Genomic DNA, 24,614 nt, shown 5'->3' on the forward strand with positions numbered 1-24,614 from the left:
TTCGTCTGTGTGAATTAGTCTCGCTTAAGACGGGTATAACAGTCTTTTCCAGTGGAAACTCATGAACTCTCTGCAACTGTAGATATATATAGTCAGTTAAACTCTTCATTGAAAGAAACAGGCCCCAATAACTTCCTTAGGGCTGAGTTCATTTTTCAACCCATCAATTCCCCTTTATTTAAAGTAGTATTTTAATATAATAAAGCACATTTATACATGCCTCAAAATCTTATGCTTTTAATAATTTTTAATTTTTTTTTTTTTAAATCTTCATCTTTTTTAGAGAGAGAAAGGGAGAGAGAGAGAGAGAGAGAAACATCAATGCAAGAGAAAAACATGGAATGGTTGCCTCCCATACTGGCCCAACTGGGGATCAAACCCACAACCTAGGTATATTCCCTGAATGGAGACTGAACCCGCAATCTTTTGGTGTATGGCACAGTGCTTGAATCAACTGAGCCACCCAGCCAGGAATAAAGAATTATTTTTTTTTAAATATATATTTTTATTGATTTCAGAGAGAGGAAGAGAGAGGGAGAGAGATATAGAAACATCAATGATGAAAGAGTCACTGATCGGCTGCCTCCTGCACGTCCTCTGCTGGGGATCGAGCCCGCAACCTGGGCACATGCCCTGACCAGGAATCAAACCTTGATCTCCTGGATTATAGGTCGATGTTCAACCATTAAGCCATGCTGGCCAGGCTGAAGAATTTTTTTTAAAAAAGCTCTGGCTTCAGCCTCCGCCTAAGGATACATGTAACATTCCTAGGAAAGTGGGTCCCACCATAGAGTCAATGGACTGCCTGCGTGGGCTCTGTTATCCCAAGGAGTCAGAGAAAGCTTTTTCAAATACTCACCCCACTACTCAATGCATGACATCATGGTGTGACCTTTGAAAGATGCAACCCAGAAGAGCAACAAATGCTAGAAAGAGGAGCAGTGGGACTTCCAGTCAAGATGGTGGCATAGGTAAAGGAAATACTCACCTTCTCTCAAAACCCCATCAAAATTACAACTAAACTAGAGAACCACCATCATTCAGAACTGCCTGAAATCTGGCTGAATGGAGGTCCTACAACTAGGGAATTAAAGAAGCCGCCACATCAACACTGGTAGGAGGGATAGAGGTGCAGAATGGGCTGGTCCCACACCCACATGTGGCAGATAAAAATTGGGAGGGATATCTGGGCTTCAGAGGTCCCCCCTGAGGAGCAAGGGTCTCAGCCCCACACCAGGCTTCCCAGACCAGAGTTCTAGTGCCAGGAGGAGAAGTCTCCGTAACTTCTGGCTGTAAAAAAACCAGCAGAAATTGAGGATGAAGTAACTGAGGGCTCCTGGAGTCCCCAGTGTTCCTCTTAAAGGGCACATGCACAGACCTACTCCAACTCACTCCCTCTGAGCTCCAGTGCTAGGGCAGCAGCTTGAAAGGCACCAGAGACATACATGGAGGAAATGAATGACCGAGGAACTGAATTGTCGGGCATCAGGGCAAGAGCTGAGGGGGAAGCTTTCTCCCAGACAGAAGTGCTGGCAGAAGCCATTGTTCCTTTGATGAGCCAACCTCACACAGAGTCAGGAGGCGAGGGGGTGGTGGGGAATATCTAAGACGCCATCAACCTGGCTCACACTGTTAACCCTGCACTGGTGACTGCCTGAGGCCCTGCCTCACCTAACTTGTGGGCCCATCCAAGCTATTTCCAGTGGCTTTTCCATACGAACGGCCTGTCTTATGTGTCAGATTTCCCTAAAATCTCTAAAACAAGCAGCATCTGGCCTCAGTGAGCTCTGTACCTCTCAGTAAGTGGCCCCAGGACTGGCACTAGCAGCAGCTGACCTTGTTTCACAGGTTGGCCTCATATGGGCACCTCTAAAGCCAGCACAAGTAGCAGCCATCTGCAGATTGCTTTGTAGCTCATGCCAAGTAGCCCCAGAGAAGAACACAGGTGGCGGTGGACCTTGGCCTGCACCTCACATGAGGCTCCAGAGCCAATGCACCCAGTGAACAGCTTCATACCACATCAAAGCACCACCACCCAACCATGTTCACAAGCAACACACTTAAGAGACAGACTCAGTAGGCACCAGAGCCCCACTGAAGTAAGTCCTGATCTGTAGGGTGGGCCCCTGCACAGCTGATCCTCCACAGTGGTCGGATGTCTGTGGTCAGTGGTCACAGCATATCAGCCTGAGAGTAAATCCCTCCCACTGACTTGCCAACAGCAATCAAGGCTCAACTACAAGAAGAAGGTGTACACAGCCCATATGTGGAATGCACCTCAAGGGCCCAACTTGGGTGACCGGAGAGGCTGTGCCACTGGACCCTAAAGAACACCTACTACATTAGGCCACTCTACCAAACCTGGGAGATACAGTTCTACCTAATACACAGAAACAAACACAGGGAGTCTGCCAAAATGAGGAGACAAAGAAACATGTCCCAAGTGTACGAACAGAACAAATCTCCACAGAAAGAAATAAACAAAATAGAGACATGTGATTTATGAGATGCAAAGTTCAAAACACTGGTTATAAGGATGCTGAATGAACTTGAGTAAGAACTTCAAAAGCATTAAAAAAGACCAGTCAGAAATGAAGGATACACTAACTGAAATGAAGAATAATTTACACGGAATCAGCAGGAGAACAGATGAAGCAGAGAACCAAATCAGCAATTTGGAATGTAAGGAAGCAAAAAACAACCAATTACAATAGCAAAAAGAATCCAAATAAATGAGAATAGTGTAAGGAGCCTCTGGGACAACCACAAGCACACCAACATTCACATAATAGGGATACTGGAAGAAAAAGAAACAGAACAAAACACTGAAAACCTACTTGAAAAAATGACAGAAAACTTGCCTAACTTGATGAAGAAATACACATACAAGTGCAGGAAGCACAAAGTCCCAAACAAGATGAACTCAAAGAGGCCAACACCAAAACACATCATATCCAGGAGATCATGGTTCGATTTCCAGTGAGGGAACATGCCCAGGTTGTGGTCTGGATCCCCAGCAAAGGCAGTTCAGGAGGCAGCCAATCAATGACTCTCTCATCACTGATGTTTCTCTCTCCCTCTCCCTTCTTCTCTCTGAAATCAATAAAAATATATTTTTAAAAAAACCAACACATCATAATTAAAATGCCAAAGGTTAAAGACAAAGAGAGAATCTTTTTTTTTTTTTTTTAAACATATCTTTATTGAGTTCAGAGAGAGGAAAGGAAGGGGGAGAGAGAGAGATAGAAATACCAATGATGAGAGAGTCATTGATCGGCTGCCTAGCCCGCAACCCGGGCATGTGCCCTGACCGGGAATCGAACCCCAATCTCCTGGATCCTAGGTCGATGCTCAACCGCTGAGCCACACCCGGCCAGGCCAAAGAGAGAATCTTAAAAGCAGCAAGAGAAAGACAGTTAGTTACCTACAAGGGAGCTCCCATGAGACTGTCAGCTGATTTTTTAACAGAAACTTTGCAGGACAGAAGGGATTGGCAAAAAATATTCAAAGTGATGAAAAGCAAGGACCCACAGCCAAGATTCCCCAGCAAAGCTATCATTTAGAATCGAAGGACAGATAATTTCTCATACAAGAAAAACCTAAAGGAGTTAGTTCATCACCACCAAACCAGTATTACGTGAAATGTTAAAGAGTCCTCTTTAAGAAGAAAAAAAAATCAAAAATATGAACAATTAAATGGCAATAAATACATATCTATCAACAATCGAATCTAAAAAACAAAATAAATGAACAAGCAAACAGAAACAGAACATTCTGACAGTAGCCAGATTGGAGGGGGGGTTGGGGAGATACGTGAAAAAGGTGAAAGGATTAAGAAGTACAAATTGAGCCCGGCTGGGCGTGGCTCAGCGGTTGAGAGTCAACCTACGATCCAGGCGATCGGGGTTCGATTCCCGGTCAGGGCACATGCCCGGGTTGTGGGCTCGATCAATGACTCTCTCATCATTGATGTTTCTATCTCTCTCTCTCCCTCTCCTTTCCTCTCTCTGAAATCAATAAAGATATATTTTTTTAAAAAAAAGAAGTACAAATTGATTGTAACAGAACAGTCATGGTGATATAAAGTACAGCATAGGGAATATAGTCGATAATATTCCAATAACTCTGTATGGTGTCAAGATGGGTGCAAGACTTGTCAGGATGGTCACTTAGAAAGTTATATAATGTCTAATCACCGGGGTGTACACCTGAAACTAATAATGTATGTCAACTGTAATTGAAAAATAAAAAATGATTTTTAAAAAAAGGAGCAGTATGCTAGAAAGAGCAGTATTTCTATTCCAAATTCTACTGCCAGCAAGCTTCCCATTCAAAGCCACACAACTCTGTAGAACCTCACCCCACCCAGCTCTAGAATTCCAGTTATCTTCTGGTACTACCTTGAATATTTGATGTTTTTGTTAGCATGAGCCCTTCAGGATGTCGGCTGCTATGGGCAGTTCAAACAGTTTGTTGTAGATCTTGAAGCACACTTCATATTTAATACAAGAAAATCCACAAGTGATATGTTCATATTGACATATGTTCATCTGATAGTTTTAGCTTATTAAGCACTTTAATCTCTCTCATTTTTGTTTTTTTTAATCCTCTCCCAAGGATATGTTTTTCATTGATTCTGGAGAAAGGAAGGGAGAGGGAGAGGGAGAGGGAGAGGGAGAGAGAAATATCAGTGTGAGAGAGATTCATAGATTGGTTGCCTCCCACATGCACCCCAATCGAGAATCGAACTAGCAACCTGGGTTCATTCCCTGACCAGGAATTGAACCATGACTCTTTGGTGCACGGGATGACACTCAAACCAACTGAGCCACACCAGCTAGGGCTAGTCTCATTTTGATCCTCATTTTAGGTACCTCAGGGCATAAGCCAAGGCAGTACTTTTAAGTAGTTTTTAAGCAGATAGTAAAGTGAGGCTCAGAGGGACAGAGATCTAGAATGCAGGTGTGGTTCCACCTTTATTGTAGACCTAGAGGTACATTTTGTAAACCCCCTAGAAAGAGCTCTCCCTGAATTTATTCCCCTTGAGCTCCTCCCTCATTTTTCAGAAAAGGTAGGATAGAGCAGAGAAGAAATGGTCTCCTGACCAAGACTCCCAACAACAAACTACTCAACATTTCAAGATGACGCAAAATACCACAGGGAAAGTGAACTTTCTGCTTCCTTCCAGCTACAAGCTCAAAAGTATACTGAAAGTGTGAGAGGGGCTGACACCAACTGTTAGTGCCATGGACTTACTCTGGTTGCCTAAATGGTGAATCACGATTTGGACTTTGAAGCATGACAAGTATGATATTGTCAACAGCTCTCTTGTGAAAGATACCAAACACAGCTTACTTAAAGTAAGCCCAGCATGACACCCATGGAGCTAAAATCTCCCACCCTGCCCGGCCTGGCGTGGCTCAGCGGTTGAGCATCGACCTAGGATCCAGGTGATCGGGGTTCGATTCCCGGTCAGGGCACAGGTTGTGGGCTTGATCCCTAGTCAGGGGCGTGCAGGAGGCAGCCGAACAATGACTCTCTCATCATTGATGTTTCTATCTCTCTCTCCCTTCTCCCTTCCTCTCTCTAAAATCAATAAAGATGTATTAAAAAAATAAAATACAATAAAATCTCCGACCCTGTATGATTAAAACAGAATTTTAAAGCTACTCACATGTCTTACCTCATTATTTTTTTCCTTTTGATTCTATCCTTTCCTGGATAGGAATGGATTTGATCTTTGTGTTAGTTTCATCTAGCCAGAAATGTGAAAGCAGTTCATCTCCTAAGGTTGAGAAAAATGTACTGTTCCACAAAATTATTTAAACCTCACTCCTCTCAAGAAGCAGGGAAAAAAGTGAAAATCTCAATCACAAAATATTGCTAACCAAAAGCATACAGGCAATGACTGGATCTCTTAAAACAAAGCAGGGGGGGAAAAAGAGGACATCTGTAAGACTTTCAACAATAAAAATAAATTTAAAAAAGAGAGAGAGAAAACAAAAACAAAACAGGCATGGACCAGGCACCAGGAAGGTCAGATTCTAAATACAGATCAGTCCCTAATTAGCTGTCAGAGGGCTATTGAGGTGTGTGTGGAACTCTAGCAAGTGATGGCAGATTAAACCCCAACTTTGTCACTAATTAACTGAGGAAACTTGAGCCAATAATCTCTTAACCCTTAAGTTAAGGCTCAATTTCCTCTCCTGTAAAATGGGGAGAACACGGTGAAAATTTTAAAAAGGATAATACAGGTCAGTAATTAGCAGAATTCTCAGTCCAAAGTTAACATGCAGAAAGTTTTACTACCCTTGTCCACAATCTGTATAACCTGGGAAAGAGACTGTACCTCTCCAAGATTTAGTTTCCTTATCTGTAAAAATTAGGGTATGATTCAAATTAGAGAGTGAAACAAGATTAGTCAGTAGAGTGGAGGTCACGTAGCTCATCATGCTTTGAAAAATGGCTCTCTCAGCACACTTGTATACTACCCCTCTGTATACTGCTAACATGCAGTCAGTCCATGTTGGGTCAGTGTCTTCACAAATCTTTGCAGGCAGAATGCCTAAAAAATATTCGTCTGAAATTGAAGACAAAGGAATGCTTTTGTCCATCAGGCTGGAAATATTAAAGTGGGACTGACATTCAAGAAAAAGAACATAGAAGAGATGCAGTCAAACAGTTTGCAGATACCAAAAAAAAAAAACAAGAGCAGTAATTCAAGTTTACACTACCACAGGTACTATGATTTAAAATTACTCCTTTTAACAGTACAGGTTATCCTTCCCATACCTAGGATAAGCTCCTCATGCTTTGAGATTCTCTGGATATGAGAAGTTCAAACACCATTTGCTGTGTAAACACATTTCATGTTTAATGCAAGAAAATTAGCATGAGTCATTATGTTCATAACTGCATATGTTCATCTAGTACTTTTTGGTTTATTAAGCGTTTTAGCCTCATTTTGATCCTTAAGAATGTTAGGCGCAGCTAAAGCCATTCATCTGAAGAGACAAGAAAAATAGATTAAAGAGTTCAGACTGGAGACAGTGAGGATGTTAGCCAAGAGAATACACTGAGAAGAGCATTCTAGGCAGAGGGACAGAGCAAAGGCCCTGGAGCAAGAGTATATCTGGTATGTTCAAGGAACAGCACTAAAGGAGGCCAGCATGCCTAGAATAAGCTAGTGAGTAACTGAGGGAGGCAGACAGATTACAAAGGGCCTTGGAGCCCAGTGTAAGGCCTCCATTGTAAAAGTACGTTGTAGAGCTTTTACTCCATGTGAAATGAGTCACTGCAGTTCTTGAGCAGAGGAGTGATGTGTTAAGTTTTAAAAAGGATCCCACCACAGCTGCTGTATTGAGAATAGACTGTAATGGGCAGGGTGGAAGCAGGGCGACCAGTTAGGCTACTTAGATCAGAAGAGCAGCAGGAACAGTTTTAAAAAGTGTCAGATTCTGGATATATTTTGAAGGTAGAGAGTCATGCTTTCCTAGCAGGCTGGATATAGGATGAGGGAGATACTGGGCTGCCAAGCATGCATAGCTGATCTACAAAAGAAGTTGCCATCAATCATTCTGCGGTCTAACTGCCTAACTAACACTATGATACACATGTTGCAAGTATCCTGATTTATTTGGTCTCATCAAATTTTAAATTATCTTTAGTCCATCCCTCTCTTTCTCCTCCCACAGACATAATCTACTCAGAGAAGTCCAATCTACTGCAGATAGATGAAGTACATTCTCAGATACAACTGCAATGATAGGCAGCCTACTCCAGAAGGCAACCCCAGACTAGTTAATGTTTGATGGCTAGTCAAGTTGGCTGTATGACCTTGGACAAGCCATTTCTCCTCTCTCTGCCTCATTTCTTTGTCTTAAAGTAAGGATAATACTACCCATAGGGTTATTCTGAGTACTAAATGAATGAACAGATGCCAAGTAGTATCTGGCACAGAGTAAGCAATATATAAAGGTTGTAATTATTACTATCATTGCTAAGTGTTTTTGTTATTTCTCAATCTCAGAACAATTTTATGAGAAATAGTACTTAAGGAGCTGATGAGTCTAATATAAATTCCAAAAACAGGAATAACCTAACACTAATGTACACTGAGTACAAAGATAGGGCAAGTTGCAGGTAGGTCTCATGGAAGCCTAACGGCCTTAACACAGTCACCGAAATCCTACAGGGCAAATATTACCCATTGTGTGTTTGGACAGAGAAAACATGGGTACATAGCTCATTTCTCTGTGGGTTAAAGAAACTAACCTCTCATAGAAACCTCATGAACTTCTCAGAACCTTTCCATTCTAGTTGTCTGGAACATCTTTCAGTACATAAGAAAAATGGTTCCTGAGCACCTCAGCTTTTGTTATATACTGTACTTTTGTTATATATTGTACTTTTGTTATATACTGTACCAGAACCAAGAATTGACATGTAACCTATATAATTTTATTAACCAATATTAACCTGATAAATTTAATTTACAAAAGAGTTGAGATGTAGTTTTAAAATGTTTACTAATTCTCCAACAATAATACAACTATACACACATGTGCACGCACACACATACCCTATTTAACTTAAACCTGTTTTCTTCTCCAGCCTCTGACACTGAATGAATTTCTATGGAAAATGTCCCTGAACAAAAGCAGCAATTTCTCAACCCTGTCTGCATCTTAGAATTACCCGGAAAGCTTTAAACATGATCAAAGGCTCAGTCCTAGATTTCCAGGCTAATTGAAACCAATATTGAAAACTGCTGGATAGGTAAATCCCAGAAGTATCACTTATTGAACTTGGGAAACAAAGAAACACTGTTTAAATATTTCTGCGTTTAAATTAGTATCATAGTATGAACTGGGTTCTGGGGAGAGAGGACATTACAGCCTAAATTAGAAATCCTCCTAACCTGACCTAGTCTCCTGAACCTACTAAACAACTATCCTGAACCTACAAAACAAGAATTGGTGGTCTTCCAAATGTTTTCTCAAAAGTGAATGATGACCAAATTTAGATTTCTTTCATGTGAAAGAACACACAATACTATTCTATTTTTCTGGGGCAAAATCCTCCTAAGCCCTATTGCCAAATAGCTGGTTACAATTACTTTTTTTTCCATTTCCCTACTATAGTCAGTAATAGTATGTAGCCTGGCTCTAAGAAATGTGAATCTTCCTTCTTTTTTTTATTTTTTAATCCATTATTTAAAACATAAAGCCTCACCCTGGCTGGTGTGGCTCAGTTGGTTGGGGAGTCATCCCATGCACCAAAAGGCTGGTGGTTTGATTCCCAGTCAAGACACATGCTGGGCTTGAGGGCTCCATCCCCAGTAGGGAGCAGGAAGTCTCAAATAAGTGTCTTTCTCTCTCCCTCTCCCTCCCTCTCTCTCTAAAAATCAATAAAAATATTTTTTATATAATAAATAAACATAAAGCCTCTACCCAATATTAATGCATAATATAAAGGAAAAATTATTGCCAAATGCTTTTGCCTGTCAACAGAGTATAGGGCTGGGTAATGGTTTTCTATAATAAACTCATTCACTCATTCATTTCTTTAAAATACAATACTTATTAAGTCTTTACTATATGCTAAACACTTCTTTCAGGTGCTTGTGACCATAGCAGTGATCAAGACATACCTGGACTTAATATCCTTCTAGATGCCTTTAGATGCATAAATTTAAAAATAAAGTATGCATGTAATTCAAAAATATCTAAAGAGTAGGTTAAGATAATGAAGTCTAAAATAACAACTCTAGAAATGTCATGTGGAACCCCAATTTTACTGAGCACCTTTTATAAACCAGACGTTGCACTAGTCTGTTTATATGTGGTACTCATTTAATAAAGCGCTTTCCTAAAGAGATGAAATTACTACTTAGAAGAAATTAAAGAAGGCCAAACAATGAGAAAACTCTTTCTTTTAACTGAGTTTTAAATTTGGATTTCCACACTAGAGGAAATGCTCCATTCTCAAGTTGACAAAAATGAATTAGGACAAAGTTGTGTCAATTCACTCATACAAGGAATTTTTTTCAGATTAGTTCAACCACATTAACTGTAAGATTTCTGGGTTAAAAACAGAAGAAAAATCAAGTTGTCATAAAAGTATATTTTAAACTTCTTAAAGTTAAAAATTACATAAACTCTAAGCATGATGCATAAACTACGCATCTGTAGATATTAAGCCATGTAGCTTATTGATAAAATCGTAATAAAGATACCAGTAAAATAAATAAACTTTACTAGGTGCAGTGATCAGTCTTTCAAACTTCCTTTACAATCACTAATCCAAAGCAAAAGTCACTCAGATCAATTAGGAATTCACAGAACTAATAATTCAGCCCCATGCAAAAACGGGACAACTTAACCCAAAGCTGTTTCCAAACAATTCTAATAATACTCCAAAGCAATTTTTTTAAGCACTCAGGTGGAGTTATTGGACTCCAATCCCTCAACTGCCCTCCCCCTCAAAATCCTTTTGGGGAGGCTTTGGTTTTGTTTTAGCTTTTAAAGGAAATGCTGGTGGGGGACAGTCAAGAAGGGTCAATTTGTAAGTTTTCTGGAAGCTAACACAGGCCAACCCTGCTCTCCAATTCTAGGTAAAGACTAATCCCAAAATGGGCATTCAGTCTTCAGTTTTGCCCAAGACCGTGTACCACTCCCTTCACCTTTTAAAAAACAAACGCGCTCAGCCTGGTCGCGAACAGCTTGGTTGTAGCCCACACCAGACAGTGTCCGGAGCCCGGGGCTCTCGGCCACCCCTGCCCAGCTCTGTCCCTTCACGTCTGGTGGCCGGGGCTGACCAGGGCCAGCTCCCGTCACCTGGCCACCGCCACCACCCTGCACGCAGTACCCGAGCCCTGGGTCCAGAGCCGGGCCGAGAGGGCCAGGCAACCTGTCAGGAGGGCGGGGGAGGGTCCCTGCCGTGCCGCGCTCACCGTCGATGTTCTCCCGGTCGCTGATGTGCTGCAGGTTGCAGCCTGTGTCCTCGCGGCTCAGCTCGGCGTCCGGCCGGTAGGACTCCAGCCGGGAGTGCGCATTCCTCCGGAGCTTGGGGCTGGACGACACGCAGCACGAGGTAGTGTTCCCCATCGTCGGCGGCCAGGAGCCCGCGGCGCTCGCCGGGCTCCCGGGGCCGGGCGTAGAGCGGAGGCCCGCCCGCCGCCAGGGACAGACGGAAGCGCGGTCAGCGGCGGCCGGGCCTCGCCATGGGCGGCGGGTGGGGCGGCGGTGGCGGCGGCCCGCTCCCTCGGCCTCCGAGCCTCCCTGGCCCGCCCGCGGCGGTGGGCCTGTCCGCGGCCGACGAGCGCCAGGAGAGCGCGACTGCAGCCGCCGCGTAGGCCTTACCCCGCCGCGGCCATGGCGGGCGCCGCGCAGGCCCCCTCCCCGCGCTTCCCGCTCGGCGCCCGGGTCCAGGCGGCAGCCTCCGCAAGAGGTTCCGGTTCAAGCGGCAGAGACTGGTGTCCGCGGGAGCAGCGACGTGGGGACGAGGCGGCGGAGGCGGGTACGGCCCTCGGCTCGGCTTGGGGAGGCCGGCGCGGTACGGCCCGGAGGAGGCTCGGCGCCCGCCCCGCCCCGGCGCCGCCCCTTCCCGCTGCCCTGGAAGCAGATCGCGGCCTGGAGGGCGGTCGGGGCCGCCGCGATTTGACTGCTGCATGCGTTCCCAGGCCCGTTTTCTCGGGTCTCCGTCCTCATATCCCCCGCCCTTCCCCCTCGGGAGGGCGGAGGAAGGCCTTTGTAGAGGCCCGGCGTGCCCGAGGCTGCGCCCGGGAACGGCGCGGGGGGCGTTCTTCGTTTTCTTTTTTCTAAGCTTTTAAGAGGAAGCTGCCCTTGACTTGGAAGCTCTCTCTTCTGCTTTGAGCTTAGCGGAGGACTTGATGGTGGCCCCTGGGCTACTTCAGTGTGGAGTCAGCTCCAGCATTTTGAGTCCCATGGAGGTTGATGTGAGGTAGAGACAGGTACGTAATACCAGCCATCCCTGTTACCTTTAAAAACGCTGCTGCGTTCTCTCGTGCTGGTCGCTGTGTGAATCGAGGTCGTTAAATGAGGTAAAGGTAAGCGCCTGGCTGTGGGACGCTCCCCAAACCCTCGTCTGCACCCCCGCCCGCCTCGGGCGGAAATAACCTTCCCACCCGCTTCCAAATACTCAGTGAGGAGAGACTGAGGAAAAAATGTTTTCAACACGGAGAAACTTGGTGCAACGCTCTTAATTTTTAAACTGAGGCCCAGAAAGGTGAAGCGATGGTACCAAAGGGGAAGAAAAGTACGGGAATTCATATTTATCTGGCATCGGCATGTGTGTACATCTTGTCAGAGGCTTTATAAACATTAATTCGTTTAATTCTTGGCATCCGGACTTTTTTAACCTGCTCTGCCCCTCTCAGTAATGTTTATACATTTATTAGGCCATATTTTTTAAAAGCTCCATGATCCAACAATATTAATGTCAGTTAGGATAAGTGGTGGATGTCCTTGGAAAATAAATGGCAGCAAAGTGCTGATGTTGACAAGATGACAAAGAAAGTGTAGAAGAGTTCCGAAGAATTGTAGCCTGAAAGATGCGGGGAGATAGCGGCAAGACAAAATAAGCTTCATTAAAGTGGTCTGACGCTCTTGCCTCCCAGGAAAGATGGACTGGAGCATAACTACAAGTCAATGAGTGTGCACATCCAGATTTTCAGGGCTACAATGCGGGTAGGATGGCTGAAAATCAGGATAGGTTTCTGTACTGTGTATTCTGATTGCTGTTTTGTAGTTTGTGCGCCTTAAGCACTCAATTACTGAACCGTATGTGTATGGCATATTCACTTAGGAACATTAATTTTTATTTAATTATAAAATTTACAATTAATGGTATGGTTTGAAGGGCTTAAGAGGGGAGACCAAATGGCACTGAGGCGATTGACAGCATGTCTGTCTCAAGGTTCCTCTTCTGTAGGGTCACTGGACATAACATCTGGAGGCAGAAGACATGAGTGGGGGTTTCAGGGTAGCCAGACTCATGCCAAAAGATGGGACAGCCTCTGATTGCAGAGATTTTTCTGTCCCTCTACCACCCCTACCTACTCTTTGGCATTCCTACTGTATTTGCCTTAGAAATGCACCTGTTGGACTTCTTCAGAAGTATGACCTTTGGTCAGCAGGCCTGGGGAGGAAAGATAAGTGCTAAAGCCTCATCAGTGATTTACCTGAGTGCCAACCACCACACCTTGCTACACACATACACTTCAAACTCCTCCAGGCAGAGATGCCTCCTGCTTGACACATAGCGACACTTTGGGGAAGGTGTCACTTATTGAACACCTGCTAGAAGCCAGGCATTGTACTAAGTATTTTTTACATTTAAGCCTATACTGTTATCTCCCATTTTACAAATAGACACTTTAATTCCAATAATTAAACCTGTCTAAGGTAAGACTACTGAGAAATGGTTTAACTAGGGGGTTGCACCTTGGTTCTGATTACAAAATCCATAAGGTTCCCTCTCAGTTGCATCCAGCCCAACCTCCTGCCCCCACCTCTAGGTATCACTACACCAGACACGGCATGGAACAGATTAGAATAATGAGAAAAGAAATCTGTAGGAGTTTTGAGTGGAAAAGACACTCACGTTGCTTCTCTTTTCTCTTGCTGAATAAAGCTGCAAGTGACTGCTTAGGACTAGTTCTAGACTTGGAAAAGAGAGAAAAGAGCCTTGTTATTTCTGTGGAGCCCAGCCCTTCTGACCAGAGTAAGTAGCAGGTCAACAAGGAGAAGCATTATGCAGAAATTTAGCCATACCATCTCTGACATTGTATCACTTGAAAATCTAAATGCGGGGACACTTACTCAAGAGGATGGATCTAGCCCATGATTGGGGCTGGAAGTGGGAGAGGGAAGGCGAGAGCTACAACCCAAGGCCCTGTTCTCAAAACATTTAGCCTTCTTAGAAACCATCAGCCTGGATCTAATCAAAGCCAACCCTGCTCTTTGAGCAGACAATCATTTCATAATTCTTTTCCTTCATTTTTCTTTGTTACCAGGGTTTAAGAATTTGTTCATTATAAAGAGGTAGATATGGAACTTTAGTATTAACTTAAATGTTTATAAGATCTTATAAAAACAAATCAGTGAGTATAGGCCACCTTAATCAAATTAGGTAGAGCATAAGTACAGTCTTCAGATACTGTACATATAGCCATGAAATATGAATCTGTCATTTGCACAACTCCCTGAATCACCTTGTAGAATACAAAAAACACTGAGCCAAGTTAACCCAGGACCTGGACCTTTAGTCAGAAGGAGGAAAAAGGCTACTCTCAGGAACAAAGAAAAAAGCCTGCTCAGAGTATATCTGCCCTTTCCTTGTCATCTGGTAGCCAGTTTGCTATGTCAGTTACTCAAACATTTGTAAGGCAGTTGTGAAATTACCAAGACTCTGTTGTACCGCCAGTTCTCTTGTCACCCAAATGACCTCTCCTCAAATAAGGCCTCCGTTTAGTACTCGATGGTAAGCAGTTCACAAAGTGGGAAAGGATTTACTTTGACAGCCACTTTACCTTGACCAATGTAAGTGATTTAATTATTGATAAAACATTTGCAAGTGTGCTGAACCAGGCACCTTGGGGATACAAAAAATAAGATATAGTTCTTGCCCTGGAGAAACTCATAGTGCAATAAACAGTCAAAAGAACAGGTTTAGAACATGTCCAGTAATGTGAGTGATTATAATCATTTAGTACTAAATTCTTAAGAATACCAAGCCTGCTACCTATAAATAAATGCCTTTATCACCTGTGAGTACACCTTTAAGAGATTTATCCCATAAATTAAAGAATTGTACCCAGAGGCTGTCAGATTGGAAATTCCCACAAGCAATTAAAGATGGCTAGTAGATTTAAACACCAATGGCAAATCTTTTGGACCAGAGTAACTGCCAGGAACGTTGTATTGAGAAGGATTCTGAGGTTATGTTCCACCTTAAGACGGAAAAACACTGCCATGAGGAAAGGAGGAGGAGAAGATAACACTGATGGCACATATTTCCTGTCCATGAGTAAAACCTTGGTTTAAATAACAAAACGGGGCAGCCGAAATCTGTGGGTACCTGGGCAATGCCCACTTGGAAACTGATTTATCTACCTCACCACTGAGAATTCACCACCTGTCCCCAGGCTAAACAGCCTTAAGTCTAATCTCTTTTGCCAAACTATCTTCTTTATCCCTCTTCATTCACCATGAACACTCTGAGAACTAGGATGTACTTTTGATAAGGTAAATTCCAGCATCTCACAAGGTCAGGCATAGGTCAGACTGGGAGAGGCTGCCACTTCCCTACTCAGCATGGGTTCTTCCATCTCCCTTTAGTATAGGTCCTCCATTCTGGAAGGCACAGCAGTAAGCCTGCCTCAAAGTTGACAGCTGGCCATGTGGCTAAATCGAGCCAATGAGATATGAGTGGAATCTTCCAGGAAAGCTCTCTGAAGAGGCTTCCTTTTTTCTGCTTTCTGGAATGTGGACATGATGGCTGGAATTCAAGCATGTATGAGTACCAGGTGACCTTGAAGATGGAAGCCGTGAACTAAGATAATGTCCCTGTACTCTTCTTTTACCTGAGAGAAATAAACTCTGTTGTATAAGCCAGTGTTATTTTGAACTCCCAAGTTATATGCAGCTAAACCTAATCCTGATCTGGCCAGGATTTGATATTATTCTTTGATAGAGTTTTATGTATTCATGTTGACAGCTTTCTCTGATTGAGCCCCAGATAATAGGGACTTTGACCTAGAACTGTGGAGTGTCATATATACTTGGTTCCCATAGGGGAATCCAGGTTGGAACAGTGAGGTACAGTAGGCAGGCTCTGGAGCTAAGGTAGGGTTTTGGTGGCAAAAGGCAGATTAGTCCCCATGGAAATTAAAAGAATTAAATACCTGATACACTCTTTTAGTATACCACTCCTTCAGTATTGAAGCCAAAGTTTCCTGAAAACAGGAAACTCCATGAATATACCCTGGTATATATGTTCAAGATCCACCTGATCCAGGAAATTGGATCCATTTTTTCTGGACCTCTCTTTGTGATCCCACTGACTATTTGGGAAAGGGATGGGAAGGTTGCTTCTGTTACCTTATACTCTTCCCAACACATGCAACAAGTCTTTTTAGTCCAGGATGACTGGCATTAATGGCCCTGGCCAGGGATTTATTGAATGTCTCCCATGATCCACACACTTTCACTTACCTTTATCTTAGTTAACTGGCCTTAATTCAGACCGTTTCCAACACAACAAAATGCAACAGCATTTTAAAAGTAAAACTAGATAGTTAATGAGTTATGTTAACTGACTGCCTCTACCTCACATTGTTCACCTTGAAGGAACTCAAAACACTCTGCTGCTATAATTCAACATTCAAATAGTCCTGGGGTCCCCAGGAGCAACTAGGTAGATCGTACTGAAGTGGGCAGTCCTGTCACTACCCGCTTAAAATATGTAAATAGCCTCTTACTGTTTTTAGAATGCCACTTTGCCTGGCATTCAAGCTGAATTTTCTCCAGCTAACAAGAATTGCTCACAACTCACTTTCACTTTACTCATGTGACCCTATCCCCTGAAAATACTCTTCCTCCTCCCCTGCCCCAGCTGCCATGAGTTGTTGTTCTTGTTTGTTTGTTGTTTTTTTACTTTAAATTTTTATTTAAATTTAAGTCATTTTTAATTTTCAATCAGTTGCCATACAATATTATATTAGTTTCAGATATGCACCCCAGTGATTAGACATTATATAGCTTACTAAGTGATCATCCCAAAAAACTCTAGTTAGTACCCACCTGACACCATACCTAGTTATAATATTACTGACTATATTCACTATGTTGTACTTTACAACCCCCTGACTATTCTGTAACAACCAATTTGTACTTCTTAATCCCTTCACCGTTTTCACCCATCCCCCTAACCCCTCTCCCATCTGGCAACTGTCAAAATGTTCTCTCCATCTATGAGTCTGTCTCTGTTATGCTGCTTCATTTTTTTTAAAAAGATTAATTTGTTGATAGACATGTATTTATTGGCATTTTATTGTTCATATTTTTTATCTTTTTTAATGTTCTTTGATTCTATATGATAGCTTTGCTAGGTAGAGCTATCTTGGTTGTAGGTGCTTGCTTTTAATTACTTTGAATATTTCTTGCCACTCCATTCTGGCCTGCGAAGTTTCTGATGAAAAATCAGCTGACAGTCTTTTGGGAGCTCCCTTGTGGGCAACTAACTGCTTTTAAGATTCTCTTTTTGTCTTTAACCTTTTGTATTTTAATTATGACCTGTCTTTTAAAAAATTTTTTTCTTTTCAGTTACAGTTGACATACATCATTATATTAGTTTCCAGTGTACACCTCAGTGACCAGACATTACATAACTTAATAAGTGATCACTCCAATAAATCCTGCACTCACCCAACACCATGCATATTTATTAAAATATTATTTACTATATTCCCTGTGCTGTTCTTTACATCCCCATGACTATTCTGTAAAAACCAATTTGTACTTCTTAATCCCTTCGACTTTTTCACTCATCCTCCCAAACCCCTTCCATCTGGCAACCAACAAAAAGTATTCTGTATCTGTGAGTCTGTTTTCTGTTCTGTTTGTTCATTTTGTTTATAGAATGAATTATTGATAGATATGTATTTATTGCCATTTAATTGTTCATATTTTTTATCTTCTTCTTAAAGAATACCTCTTAACATAATTCATATAATACTGGTTTGGTGGTGATGAACTCTTTTGGCTTTTCCTTGTCTGGGAAGCTTTTGAATGAAAGCTTCCTTTGCTTCTGAATGATAACTTTGTAGGGTAGAGTAATCTTGGCTGTAGGTCCTTGCTTTTCAACACTTTGAATATTACTTGCCATTCCTTTATGACCTGCAAAGTTTCTGTTAAGAAATCAGCTGACAGTCTTATGGGAGCTCCCCTGTAGGTAACTAACTGCTTTTCTCTTGCTACTTTTAAGATTCTCTCTGTCTTTAACCTTTGGCATTTTAATTATGTGTCTTGGTGTGGGCCTCTTTGGGTTCATCTTGTTTGAGACTCTGTGCACTTCCTGGACTTGTATGTCTATTTCCTTCACCAATTTCTTGCTCGCTCTCTTCTCCTTTTGACATCCCCATGATGCAAATGTTGATATGTTTGAAGTTATCCCAGAGGCTCCTTATACCATCCTCATTTTTTTTTAATTCTTTTTTCTTTTTGCTGTTCTGATTGGGTGTTTTTTGCTTCCTTATATTCCAAATTCTTTGAATCTCAGCATCCTGTCTTCAACTGTTGATCCCCTATAAATTATTCTTTATTTCAGTTAGTGTGTCCTTCATTTCTGACTGGTCCTTTTTTTATGTTGTCGACGTTCTTAGTAAGTTTCTTGAAGTTCTAAGTTTTGTGAGCATCCTTATAATCATTGCTTTGAACTCTGGTAGTTTGCTTGCTTCTATGTCATTTAGTTCTTTTTCTGGAGATTTCTTCTATTCTTTCACTTGCAACATGTTTATTTGTTTCTGCATTTTTGCTGCTTCTCTGTGTTTGTTTCTCTGTATTAGGTAGAGCTGCTATGTCTCCTGGGCTTGGTAGAGCGTCCTGTTATAGTAGATGTCCTGTAGGGTCCAGTGGCACAGCCTCCCTGATCACCCAAGCTGGGCACTCCAATTGTACAACCCCTCCTCCTCTGGGCTGTGTAGAACCCTCCTGTTATAGTTGAGCCTTGATTGCTGTTAGCACATCAATGGGCGGGATTTACCCCCAGGCCTATCCACTGAAAGGACTGGCTGCCACCACCAACCACCGTGGATGATCAGCTGTGCAGGGGCCCTCACCACAGAGCAGGACGTACTTCAGCAGGGCTCTGATACCCACTGAGTCTGCCCCTCGAGTGTGTCATTGTGGAGGTGGTTGGATGATGTGTCGATGTGGTGTGAAACTGTCCACCGAGTGCACTGGCTCTGGGGCCTCCTGGGAGATACACAACTGCACTTAGAAGTCAGGCCAGAAGTCGGGCAGATGCCCCACCCCACCCCCCGAAGCCATGGAAGACAAACTTCACACACCCAAAGTCAGTCTGGATTAGCACCTCAACTAGCTACAAATTAGCCATGGCTAAGCCCACCCAACTCCACAGGACAAAGCTGCCATTTGTTTTTAATCCTACTTATCCTTCAAGGCCCAACACAAGCACTGCTTTTTCTCAGTCCCTAATGCTGGAGATCATAAACTCATATACGCTTTATATAAAACCACTGATCTCTTCCTACTTTTGTTGTTTTTATGCATTAATTTTTTTTCTCTTTTTTTCTTTTTTTTAATATATCTTTATTGATTTTAGAGAGAGGAAAGGAGCGGCGGAGAGAGAGATAGAAACATCAATGATGAGAGAGTCATTGATTGGCTGCCTCCTGCACACCCGACTGGGGATCAAGCCCGAAACCCGGGCATATGCTTTGACTGGGAATCGAACCCTGATCGTCTGTATCCTAGGTCAACGCTCAACCACTGAGCCATACCCGGGCGGGCTATGCATTAATTTTTTTTATCTTCCCTGTTAAGCTGTAAGCTCCTAAAGAGTGCCCAAGCCTCCCTCATTCCTCTTGTGCTCGCCACAATGCATGGCATCTAGGGGGCACCCAAGGACTATTTGTTACCTGAATAAAAGGCAGGCAAGTGCCTGAACATTTTTTTTACCCCCTCAGCCTTCTGGTATTTTTCTTTCTCTCCTTCGTTTATACTCAGCAAGGGAAGGATAGGGAATGAATTGTTTATTTATTGAAATTCCAAGTTTAAGAGAGGAACTTCTGGCCATTCTATGATCAGTAATTGGATGGGTTTCCTTGATTCTCACAGCATCTTATATATGCCCACACCACAGCATTTATCAATATGTATGTAGTATTTTTACCCACATTTGTCCCAAGTAAACTCTGAAGTAGGAAGCAGAACTTGTAGCCCTGTTACTAAGAGAAGTAATGCTTAAGAGATACTCTGCTACTGAGAACAGTGGCACCTAAAAGTCATCAAGGCACTCTCCAGATAAATCTCCAAAGCAGTCATTGTCTCACCTTAGTTTCCCTACAGTGGACCAGAATAAAATTTTGCACACCTAACAGGGAAGCTGCATACAGGTAGAAAACTAGATCCAGCCTTGACAGTTCTTCAGCATTTTATTTTTCCATGTTCCAAATTGCTTCAGTGTATCCTGTTATCATTTCTATTTTCCATTTTGTCCAGCAGGAGAACTTATAGTTGACAATACCAGCAATGTATCTTCATGATAGTATCACCTTACTCCAAAGCTCTCAAGAAATGACCCCATGACCATTACAAACCTCATAGAAACTTCTTCCCTAACAGAGTGCCTGAAATTCCCAGTTGGCTATCCCTTGGGAATAAGTCCCTAAAATCTCATGTTGTCTTTAATAAGTGATTACTGGAATATTCACACATTAAAATGTTACCTATTCTCGGGCTGGCCAGTGTTGCTCAGTGGTTAGAGGATGCACTCACAGACCAAAGGGTCCCACGTTCGATTCTCAGTCAAGGACACATGCCTGAGTTGCAGGCTCAATCACAGGTTCCAGCTGGTCTGGGAGAGTGTGGGAGGCAGCCAATCAATGGGTGTCTCTCGAATTGATCTTTCTCTTTCTCTCTCTCTTTCACTCTCTCTTTTCCCCTCCCTCCCTCCCTTTCAGTCTCTCTGAAAATCAATGGGGAAAAATATCCTAGGGTGAGGATTAACAGCAACAAAAAATGTTACCTATTCTCTAATAACATAGTACCAGTTAGTATATCTGATTAGCCAGAGTGTTCACCTCTCAAGTCACTAAATGAATAGTAGAACACAGGGCAGCATCTTCACTCATAAAACTGAGGGGCCAGAGAAAAAGGAACAATGAGAGAATAAGACCTGTTCTGGGAGGGGGTCTAGCCAAGACCCACCATGGAGGACCTTGGGGCACACAGGGAAAGAGGGGCACCAAGTGCAAAGGGAATCAGGTGAAAAAGAGTAAAATTAGTGTAGGGAAAGACTCATTGTACCTGCTCCCAAAATGTATAGTTCACAGTGTTGCCTTTTGCTAAACAGAAAAGAGGAACAGGATTTATCTTATCTTCCATACTCTAAAGGTATGAATGAGGTAGGAAAAGAAGGGACTTCTTTGGAAATAAAAGCACTTCCACCTTGCTATATCATATTTTTCTACTTAAAAATAACTGATTTAAAAATATTTGAAATAAATACTAATATTCATAGAGGTTGTTTGGCAAAATATAGTAAAAATTGCCATTTATAAAATTGAAAAATTGAATGCAAACTCAATGCCTATGAATCAACTAGTTAAGTAAATTCTGCTACATGCAATGGAATTCTGTGAAGTCATAAAAATAAAGATGGTATATATCTACATTTATTATACAAAGCCATGAAATATAGTTGAGAGAAAAGGCAGATTGATCCTTTTTACAAAAAAACTGTATATCCCTATGAATAACATGCAAAGAGATGCTTTAGGGATATTCACAAATAGACTGGTTAACAATGATTATATCCAAAATACAAAACTTAGTTGATTTTGTTTTCCTCTGTATATATTTTTTTCATTAAATCTTTATCTTTTCCACAAGCAATAATGCATTTCCTATTTCCTTTCGCCAAAAAAGTATAGCCTAACAAAATCCTTTTACCTTACGTGCTTTTCCCCCTCCTCTAGTCTTTGTCTAAATCATTGTGATTTCTAAAACAAGCAAGGATTTTGCCCTGGCCAGTGTTGCTCAGTGGTTAGAACATCGGCCTGGTCATGGGTTTGATTCCCAGTCAAGGGCATGTACCTGGGTTGCAGGTTTAATTCCCAGCCCCAGTTGGGGTGCATGTAGAAGTCAACCAGTTGATGTATCTCTCACATCAATATTTCCCTCTCTCCCCTCTCTCCCTCCCTCTCGCCTTCCCTCCCTCCCACTCTCTCTAAAAAAATCAATGGAAAAAATATCCTCATGTGAGGATTAACAACAACAACAACAAAAACCCAAGCAAAGACTGTAAAGTAGAATCCATGCTCACGATAGAGCAGACTCCAAGTTGGAGGATACCTCATGCATTGCAATAAGGCCTGGATACAAGTGGAAGCCATGGTTCTACTGCAGGAAAGTGCAGCCTGGAAATTTACATTCTGTTCAGAATTCTAGCTCTTAGACAAAAAAATGCTGGTGCAATTTCTTGCCTTTGGGTCCTGAACATATTATTCTCCATTTTATTTAACTTACTGTAAAATTATACTAGCTATGCTGCTACTTAAGCTAAGATACCTTTAGTCCAATCATTTAGTTTCTGTCTTTTTGAGGGTCATGCCACATCACTGCCTCTCTCCACTAACTTCTCCCCAAGGCTGAGTATAGGGAACTATATAAGCATTATGTTAAATCTACCTGTTCCTTTAGTTATTAAAACATCTTAAGAGTTAAATCTCCAAAATGCAGACCATTGTCTTCTCCATTGAAAGTATTTTCCAAAGGTCTAAACTTGAAGATACAAAATTAAATATATTTTGTATACAAAGGGAGAATGAAAAAACTTCAAACTCAGCAAAACGAGGCTCAATTCCTTTAAGTAATTTCTGCATAGAAAGAGGATTCCAGCATGTGGAACTCGGAGTCTTGTCCTGAATGAGGTGATGAGAGGATCACGGTACCTGCTTTGTAAAACCAGATCCAGCCCTGTTACTGCCACTCCAGAATCCAGGTCTCTGTCTCCTCTAATAATGCCTTCTCTATCCACTCTCAGGAGAATTAGAGCAGCTGAGTTCTGTGAATTAAACAGCATGATCTATCAACACTGTTCTGAATACCTACAACATCTCTATGGAATTACTAAACATTGAGCTTATTTCAATTTGTAATGAAAGCTCTGTCCAACAAAGTAGTTGAATAAGTCCCTTAATTCAGTTAATCAATACAGCAAAATTAAATCAACAAACACTTGGGGTATCTACCGTGGGCTGAAGGATCTGAAAAACCAGTTGGAATGAGACTTTGTAAATATGGAAAAGTTAAATTGCCAAAGAAGCAGTCCACCTAGTAATTAGTCTAAGAGTTGAGAGAGGGAACCAACATTTTAGGCTTCAGTGGTCTGGGGAGACTTAATGGGAAACTCATTTATTCAGCCCCCAAATTTAAAAGGCAGTAAGGAATTTTTGTATTATAGAGTGCTATTTTTATGACTAAAAAATGATGAGGTTGTGAGATGGGTCTGAGGAATAACAGAAGCATTAAGCTGTATTTAACAATGATATTTATAAAGAATGTTACAATTCTAATTCTGAAGTGTATAATGGTAACATCACTATCACCCAGTCTCACTCATTAGAACCACGGGGATTTAAATTTATTTTTAAATCCTCACTTGAGGATACGTTTTTATTGATTTTAGAGGAGGAAAGGAGAGGGAGAGAGAGAAAAAAAATCAGGTGGTTGTCTCCTGTATACCCCAAACCCAGGGATCGAACTCACAACCTGGGTGTGTGCCCTGACCTGGAATCGAACCTGCAACTTTTGGTAAATGAGACAGTACTCCAACCAACTGATTCACACCAGCCAAGGCTAGAGATTTAAATTTTAAATGTCAACATACTATAAACTTGTAAAGAATTAGCTAGCTGCATAAATAATACAAATTATCTGCAAAGTTTTATTTGGAGATATGAAGTTGACATTTTTGGCTATCCCAGTTCAGTCAAGATGACCAAAACAATCTTAGAGAAGAACTAGAATTTGATTTGATTTCAACTAAGAAAATTTAAACCTGATCATATTGGTAATGCCTCTTATTTCCTTTGTCTTTTTAAAAATCAATTTTAATGAGGTATAGTTTACATAATACAAATTTCTCCCATTTTAATTATCAAAACATTTTCATGAGTTTAAGAATTTAAAACACCAATGTAACCACCACCACTACAATCAAGATAACATTTTTATCACCCCAAAAATTCTCTTGTGCCCATCCACATCACTATTCCCCAACCTTCCTCTTTTTTTCCTTGACAAGATGGCAGAGTACAACTTGATTACTCGCATTGCCTATTTTTTGGATCAGCATCTAGTCTTTTTGTTGCTTGAGTTTCCCTTATAAAGGAGATATATAATGAAAAATAATTATAACAAGGAAAATTGGATCTTTTAGTGATGCCAACATGGTAGACTTTGCTATGGATGTATACAAAAACCTTTATTCTGATGGTATTCCTCAACCTTTGAGAGAAAAAAAAAACCCTCAGTTGTTACACAATTGAAACTGCTTCAGTCAGAAACAGAACCAATTATGAAGATGTTTGAAGATCCAGAAACTACAAAGTAAATCCAGTCAACCTGGGATGGTCAGATGCTGTTTGACTACCTAGCAGACAAGCATGATTTTAGGCAAGAATATTTAAATACTACAGATATGCAAAATTCCAGTATGAATGTGGGAATTCCTATGGAGCAGCAGAATATCTTTACTTCTTTAGAGTGTTGGTTCCAGCAACAGATAGAAATGCTTTGAGTTCACTCTGGGGACAACTGACCTCTGAAATCTTAATGCAGCAT

The 24,614-nt window shown here is 41.7% G+C and overlaps 1 protein-coding gene, 2 long non-coding RNA genes and 1 pseudogene across 6 annotated transcripts in view; 3 read left to right on the forward strand and 1 right to left on the reverse strand.

The window, feature by feature from the left end:
• Positions 1-11,259, reverse strand: part of CCNY (cyclin Y) — a 196,326-nt gene extending 185,067 nt beyond the window's left edge. Inside the window, exon 1 of one of the 2 annotated variants that reach the window (XM_081134943.1) lies at positions 10,955-11,259. In XM_081134943.1, the coding sequence (XP_080991069.1) occupies positions 10,955-11,108 (154 nt within the window). In that variant the 5' untranslated portion in view covers positions 11,109-11,259. The remainder of the gene's footprint in view (positions 1-10,954) is intronic. The other variant, XM_081134944.1, reaches the window with a different exon arrangement.
• Positions 10,919-24,614, forward strand: part of LOC308556033 — a 160,081-nt gene continuing 146,385 nt past the window's right edge. Inside the window, exon 1 of the long non-coding RNA XR_013998659.1 lies at positions 10,919-11,094. This is a non-coding gene — a long non-coding RNA (uncharacterized lncRNA). The remainder of the gene's footprint in view (positions 11,095-24,614) is intronic.
• On the forward strand, positions 11,900-15,893 carry LOC308556041. 2 transcript variants are annotated; one of them, XR_013998662.1, is made up of 4 exons: positions 11,900-11,974; positions 12,641-12,710; positions 13,657-13,746; positions 15,363-15,893. It is a non-coding gene; the product is annotated as an uncharacterized lncRNA (long non-coding RNA). The 2 variants fall into 2 exon arrangements; XR_013998663.1 differs by lacking the exon at positions 13,657-13,746 and having other exon boundaries at positions 15,363-15,892.
• Positions 23,960-24,614, forward strand: part of LOC308556029 (eukaryotic translation initiation factor 3 subunit E-like) — a 9,153-nt pseudogene continuing 8,498 nt past the window's right edge. Inside the window, exon 1 of the transcript in view lies at positions 23,960-24,614. This exon is cut by the window's right edge and continues 405 nt beyond it. The product of the transcript in view is annotated as a eukaryotic translation initiation factor 3 subunit E-like (transcript).

Source organism: Miniopterus schreibersii (genome assembly GCF_964146895.1).
Source record: "Miniopterus schreibersii genome assembly, chromosome: 1".
NCBI classification, from domain to species: Eukaryota; Metazoa; Chordata; class Mammalia; order Chiroptera; family Miniopteridae; genus Miniopterus; species Miniopterus schreibersii.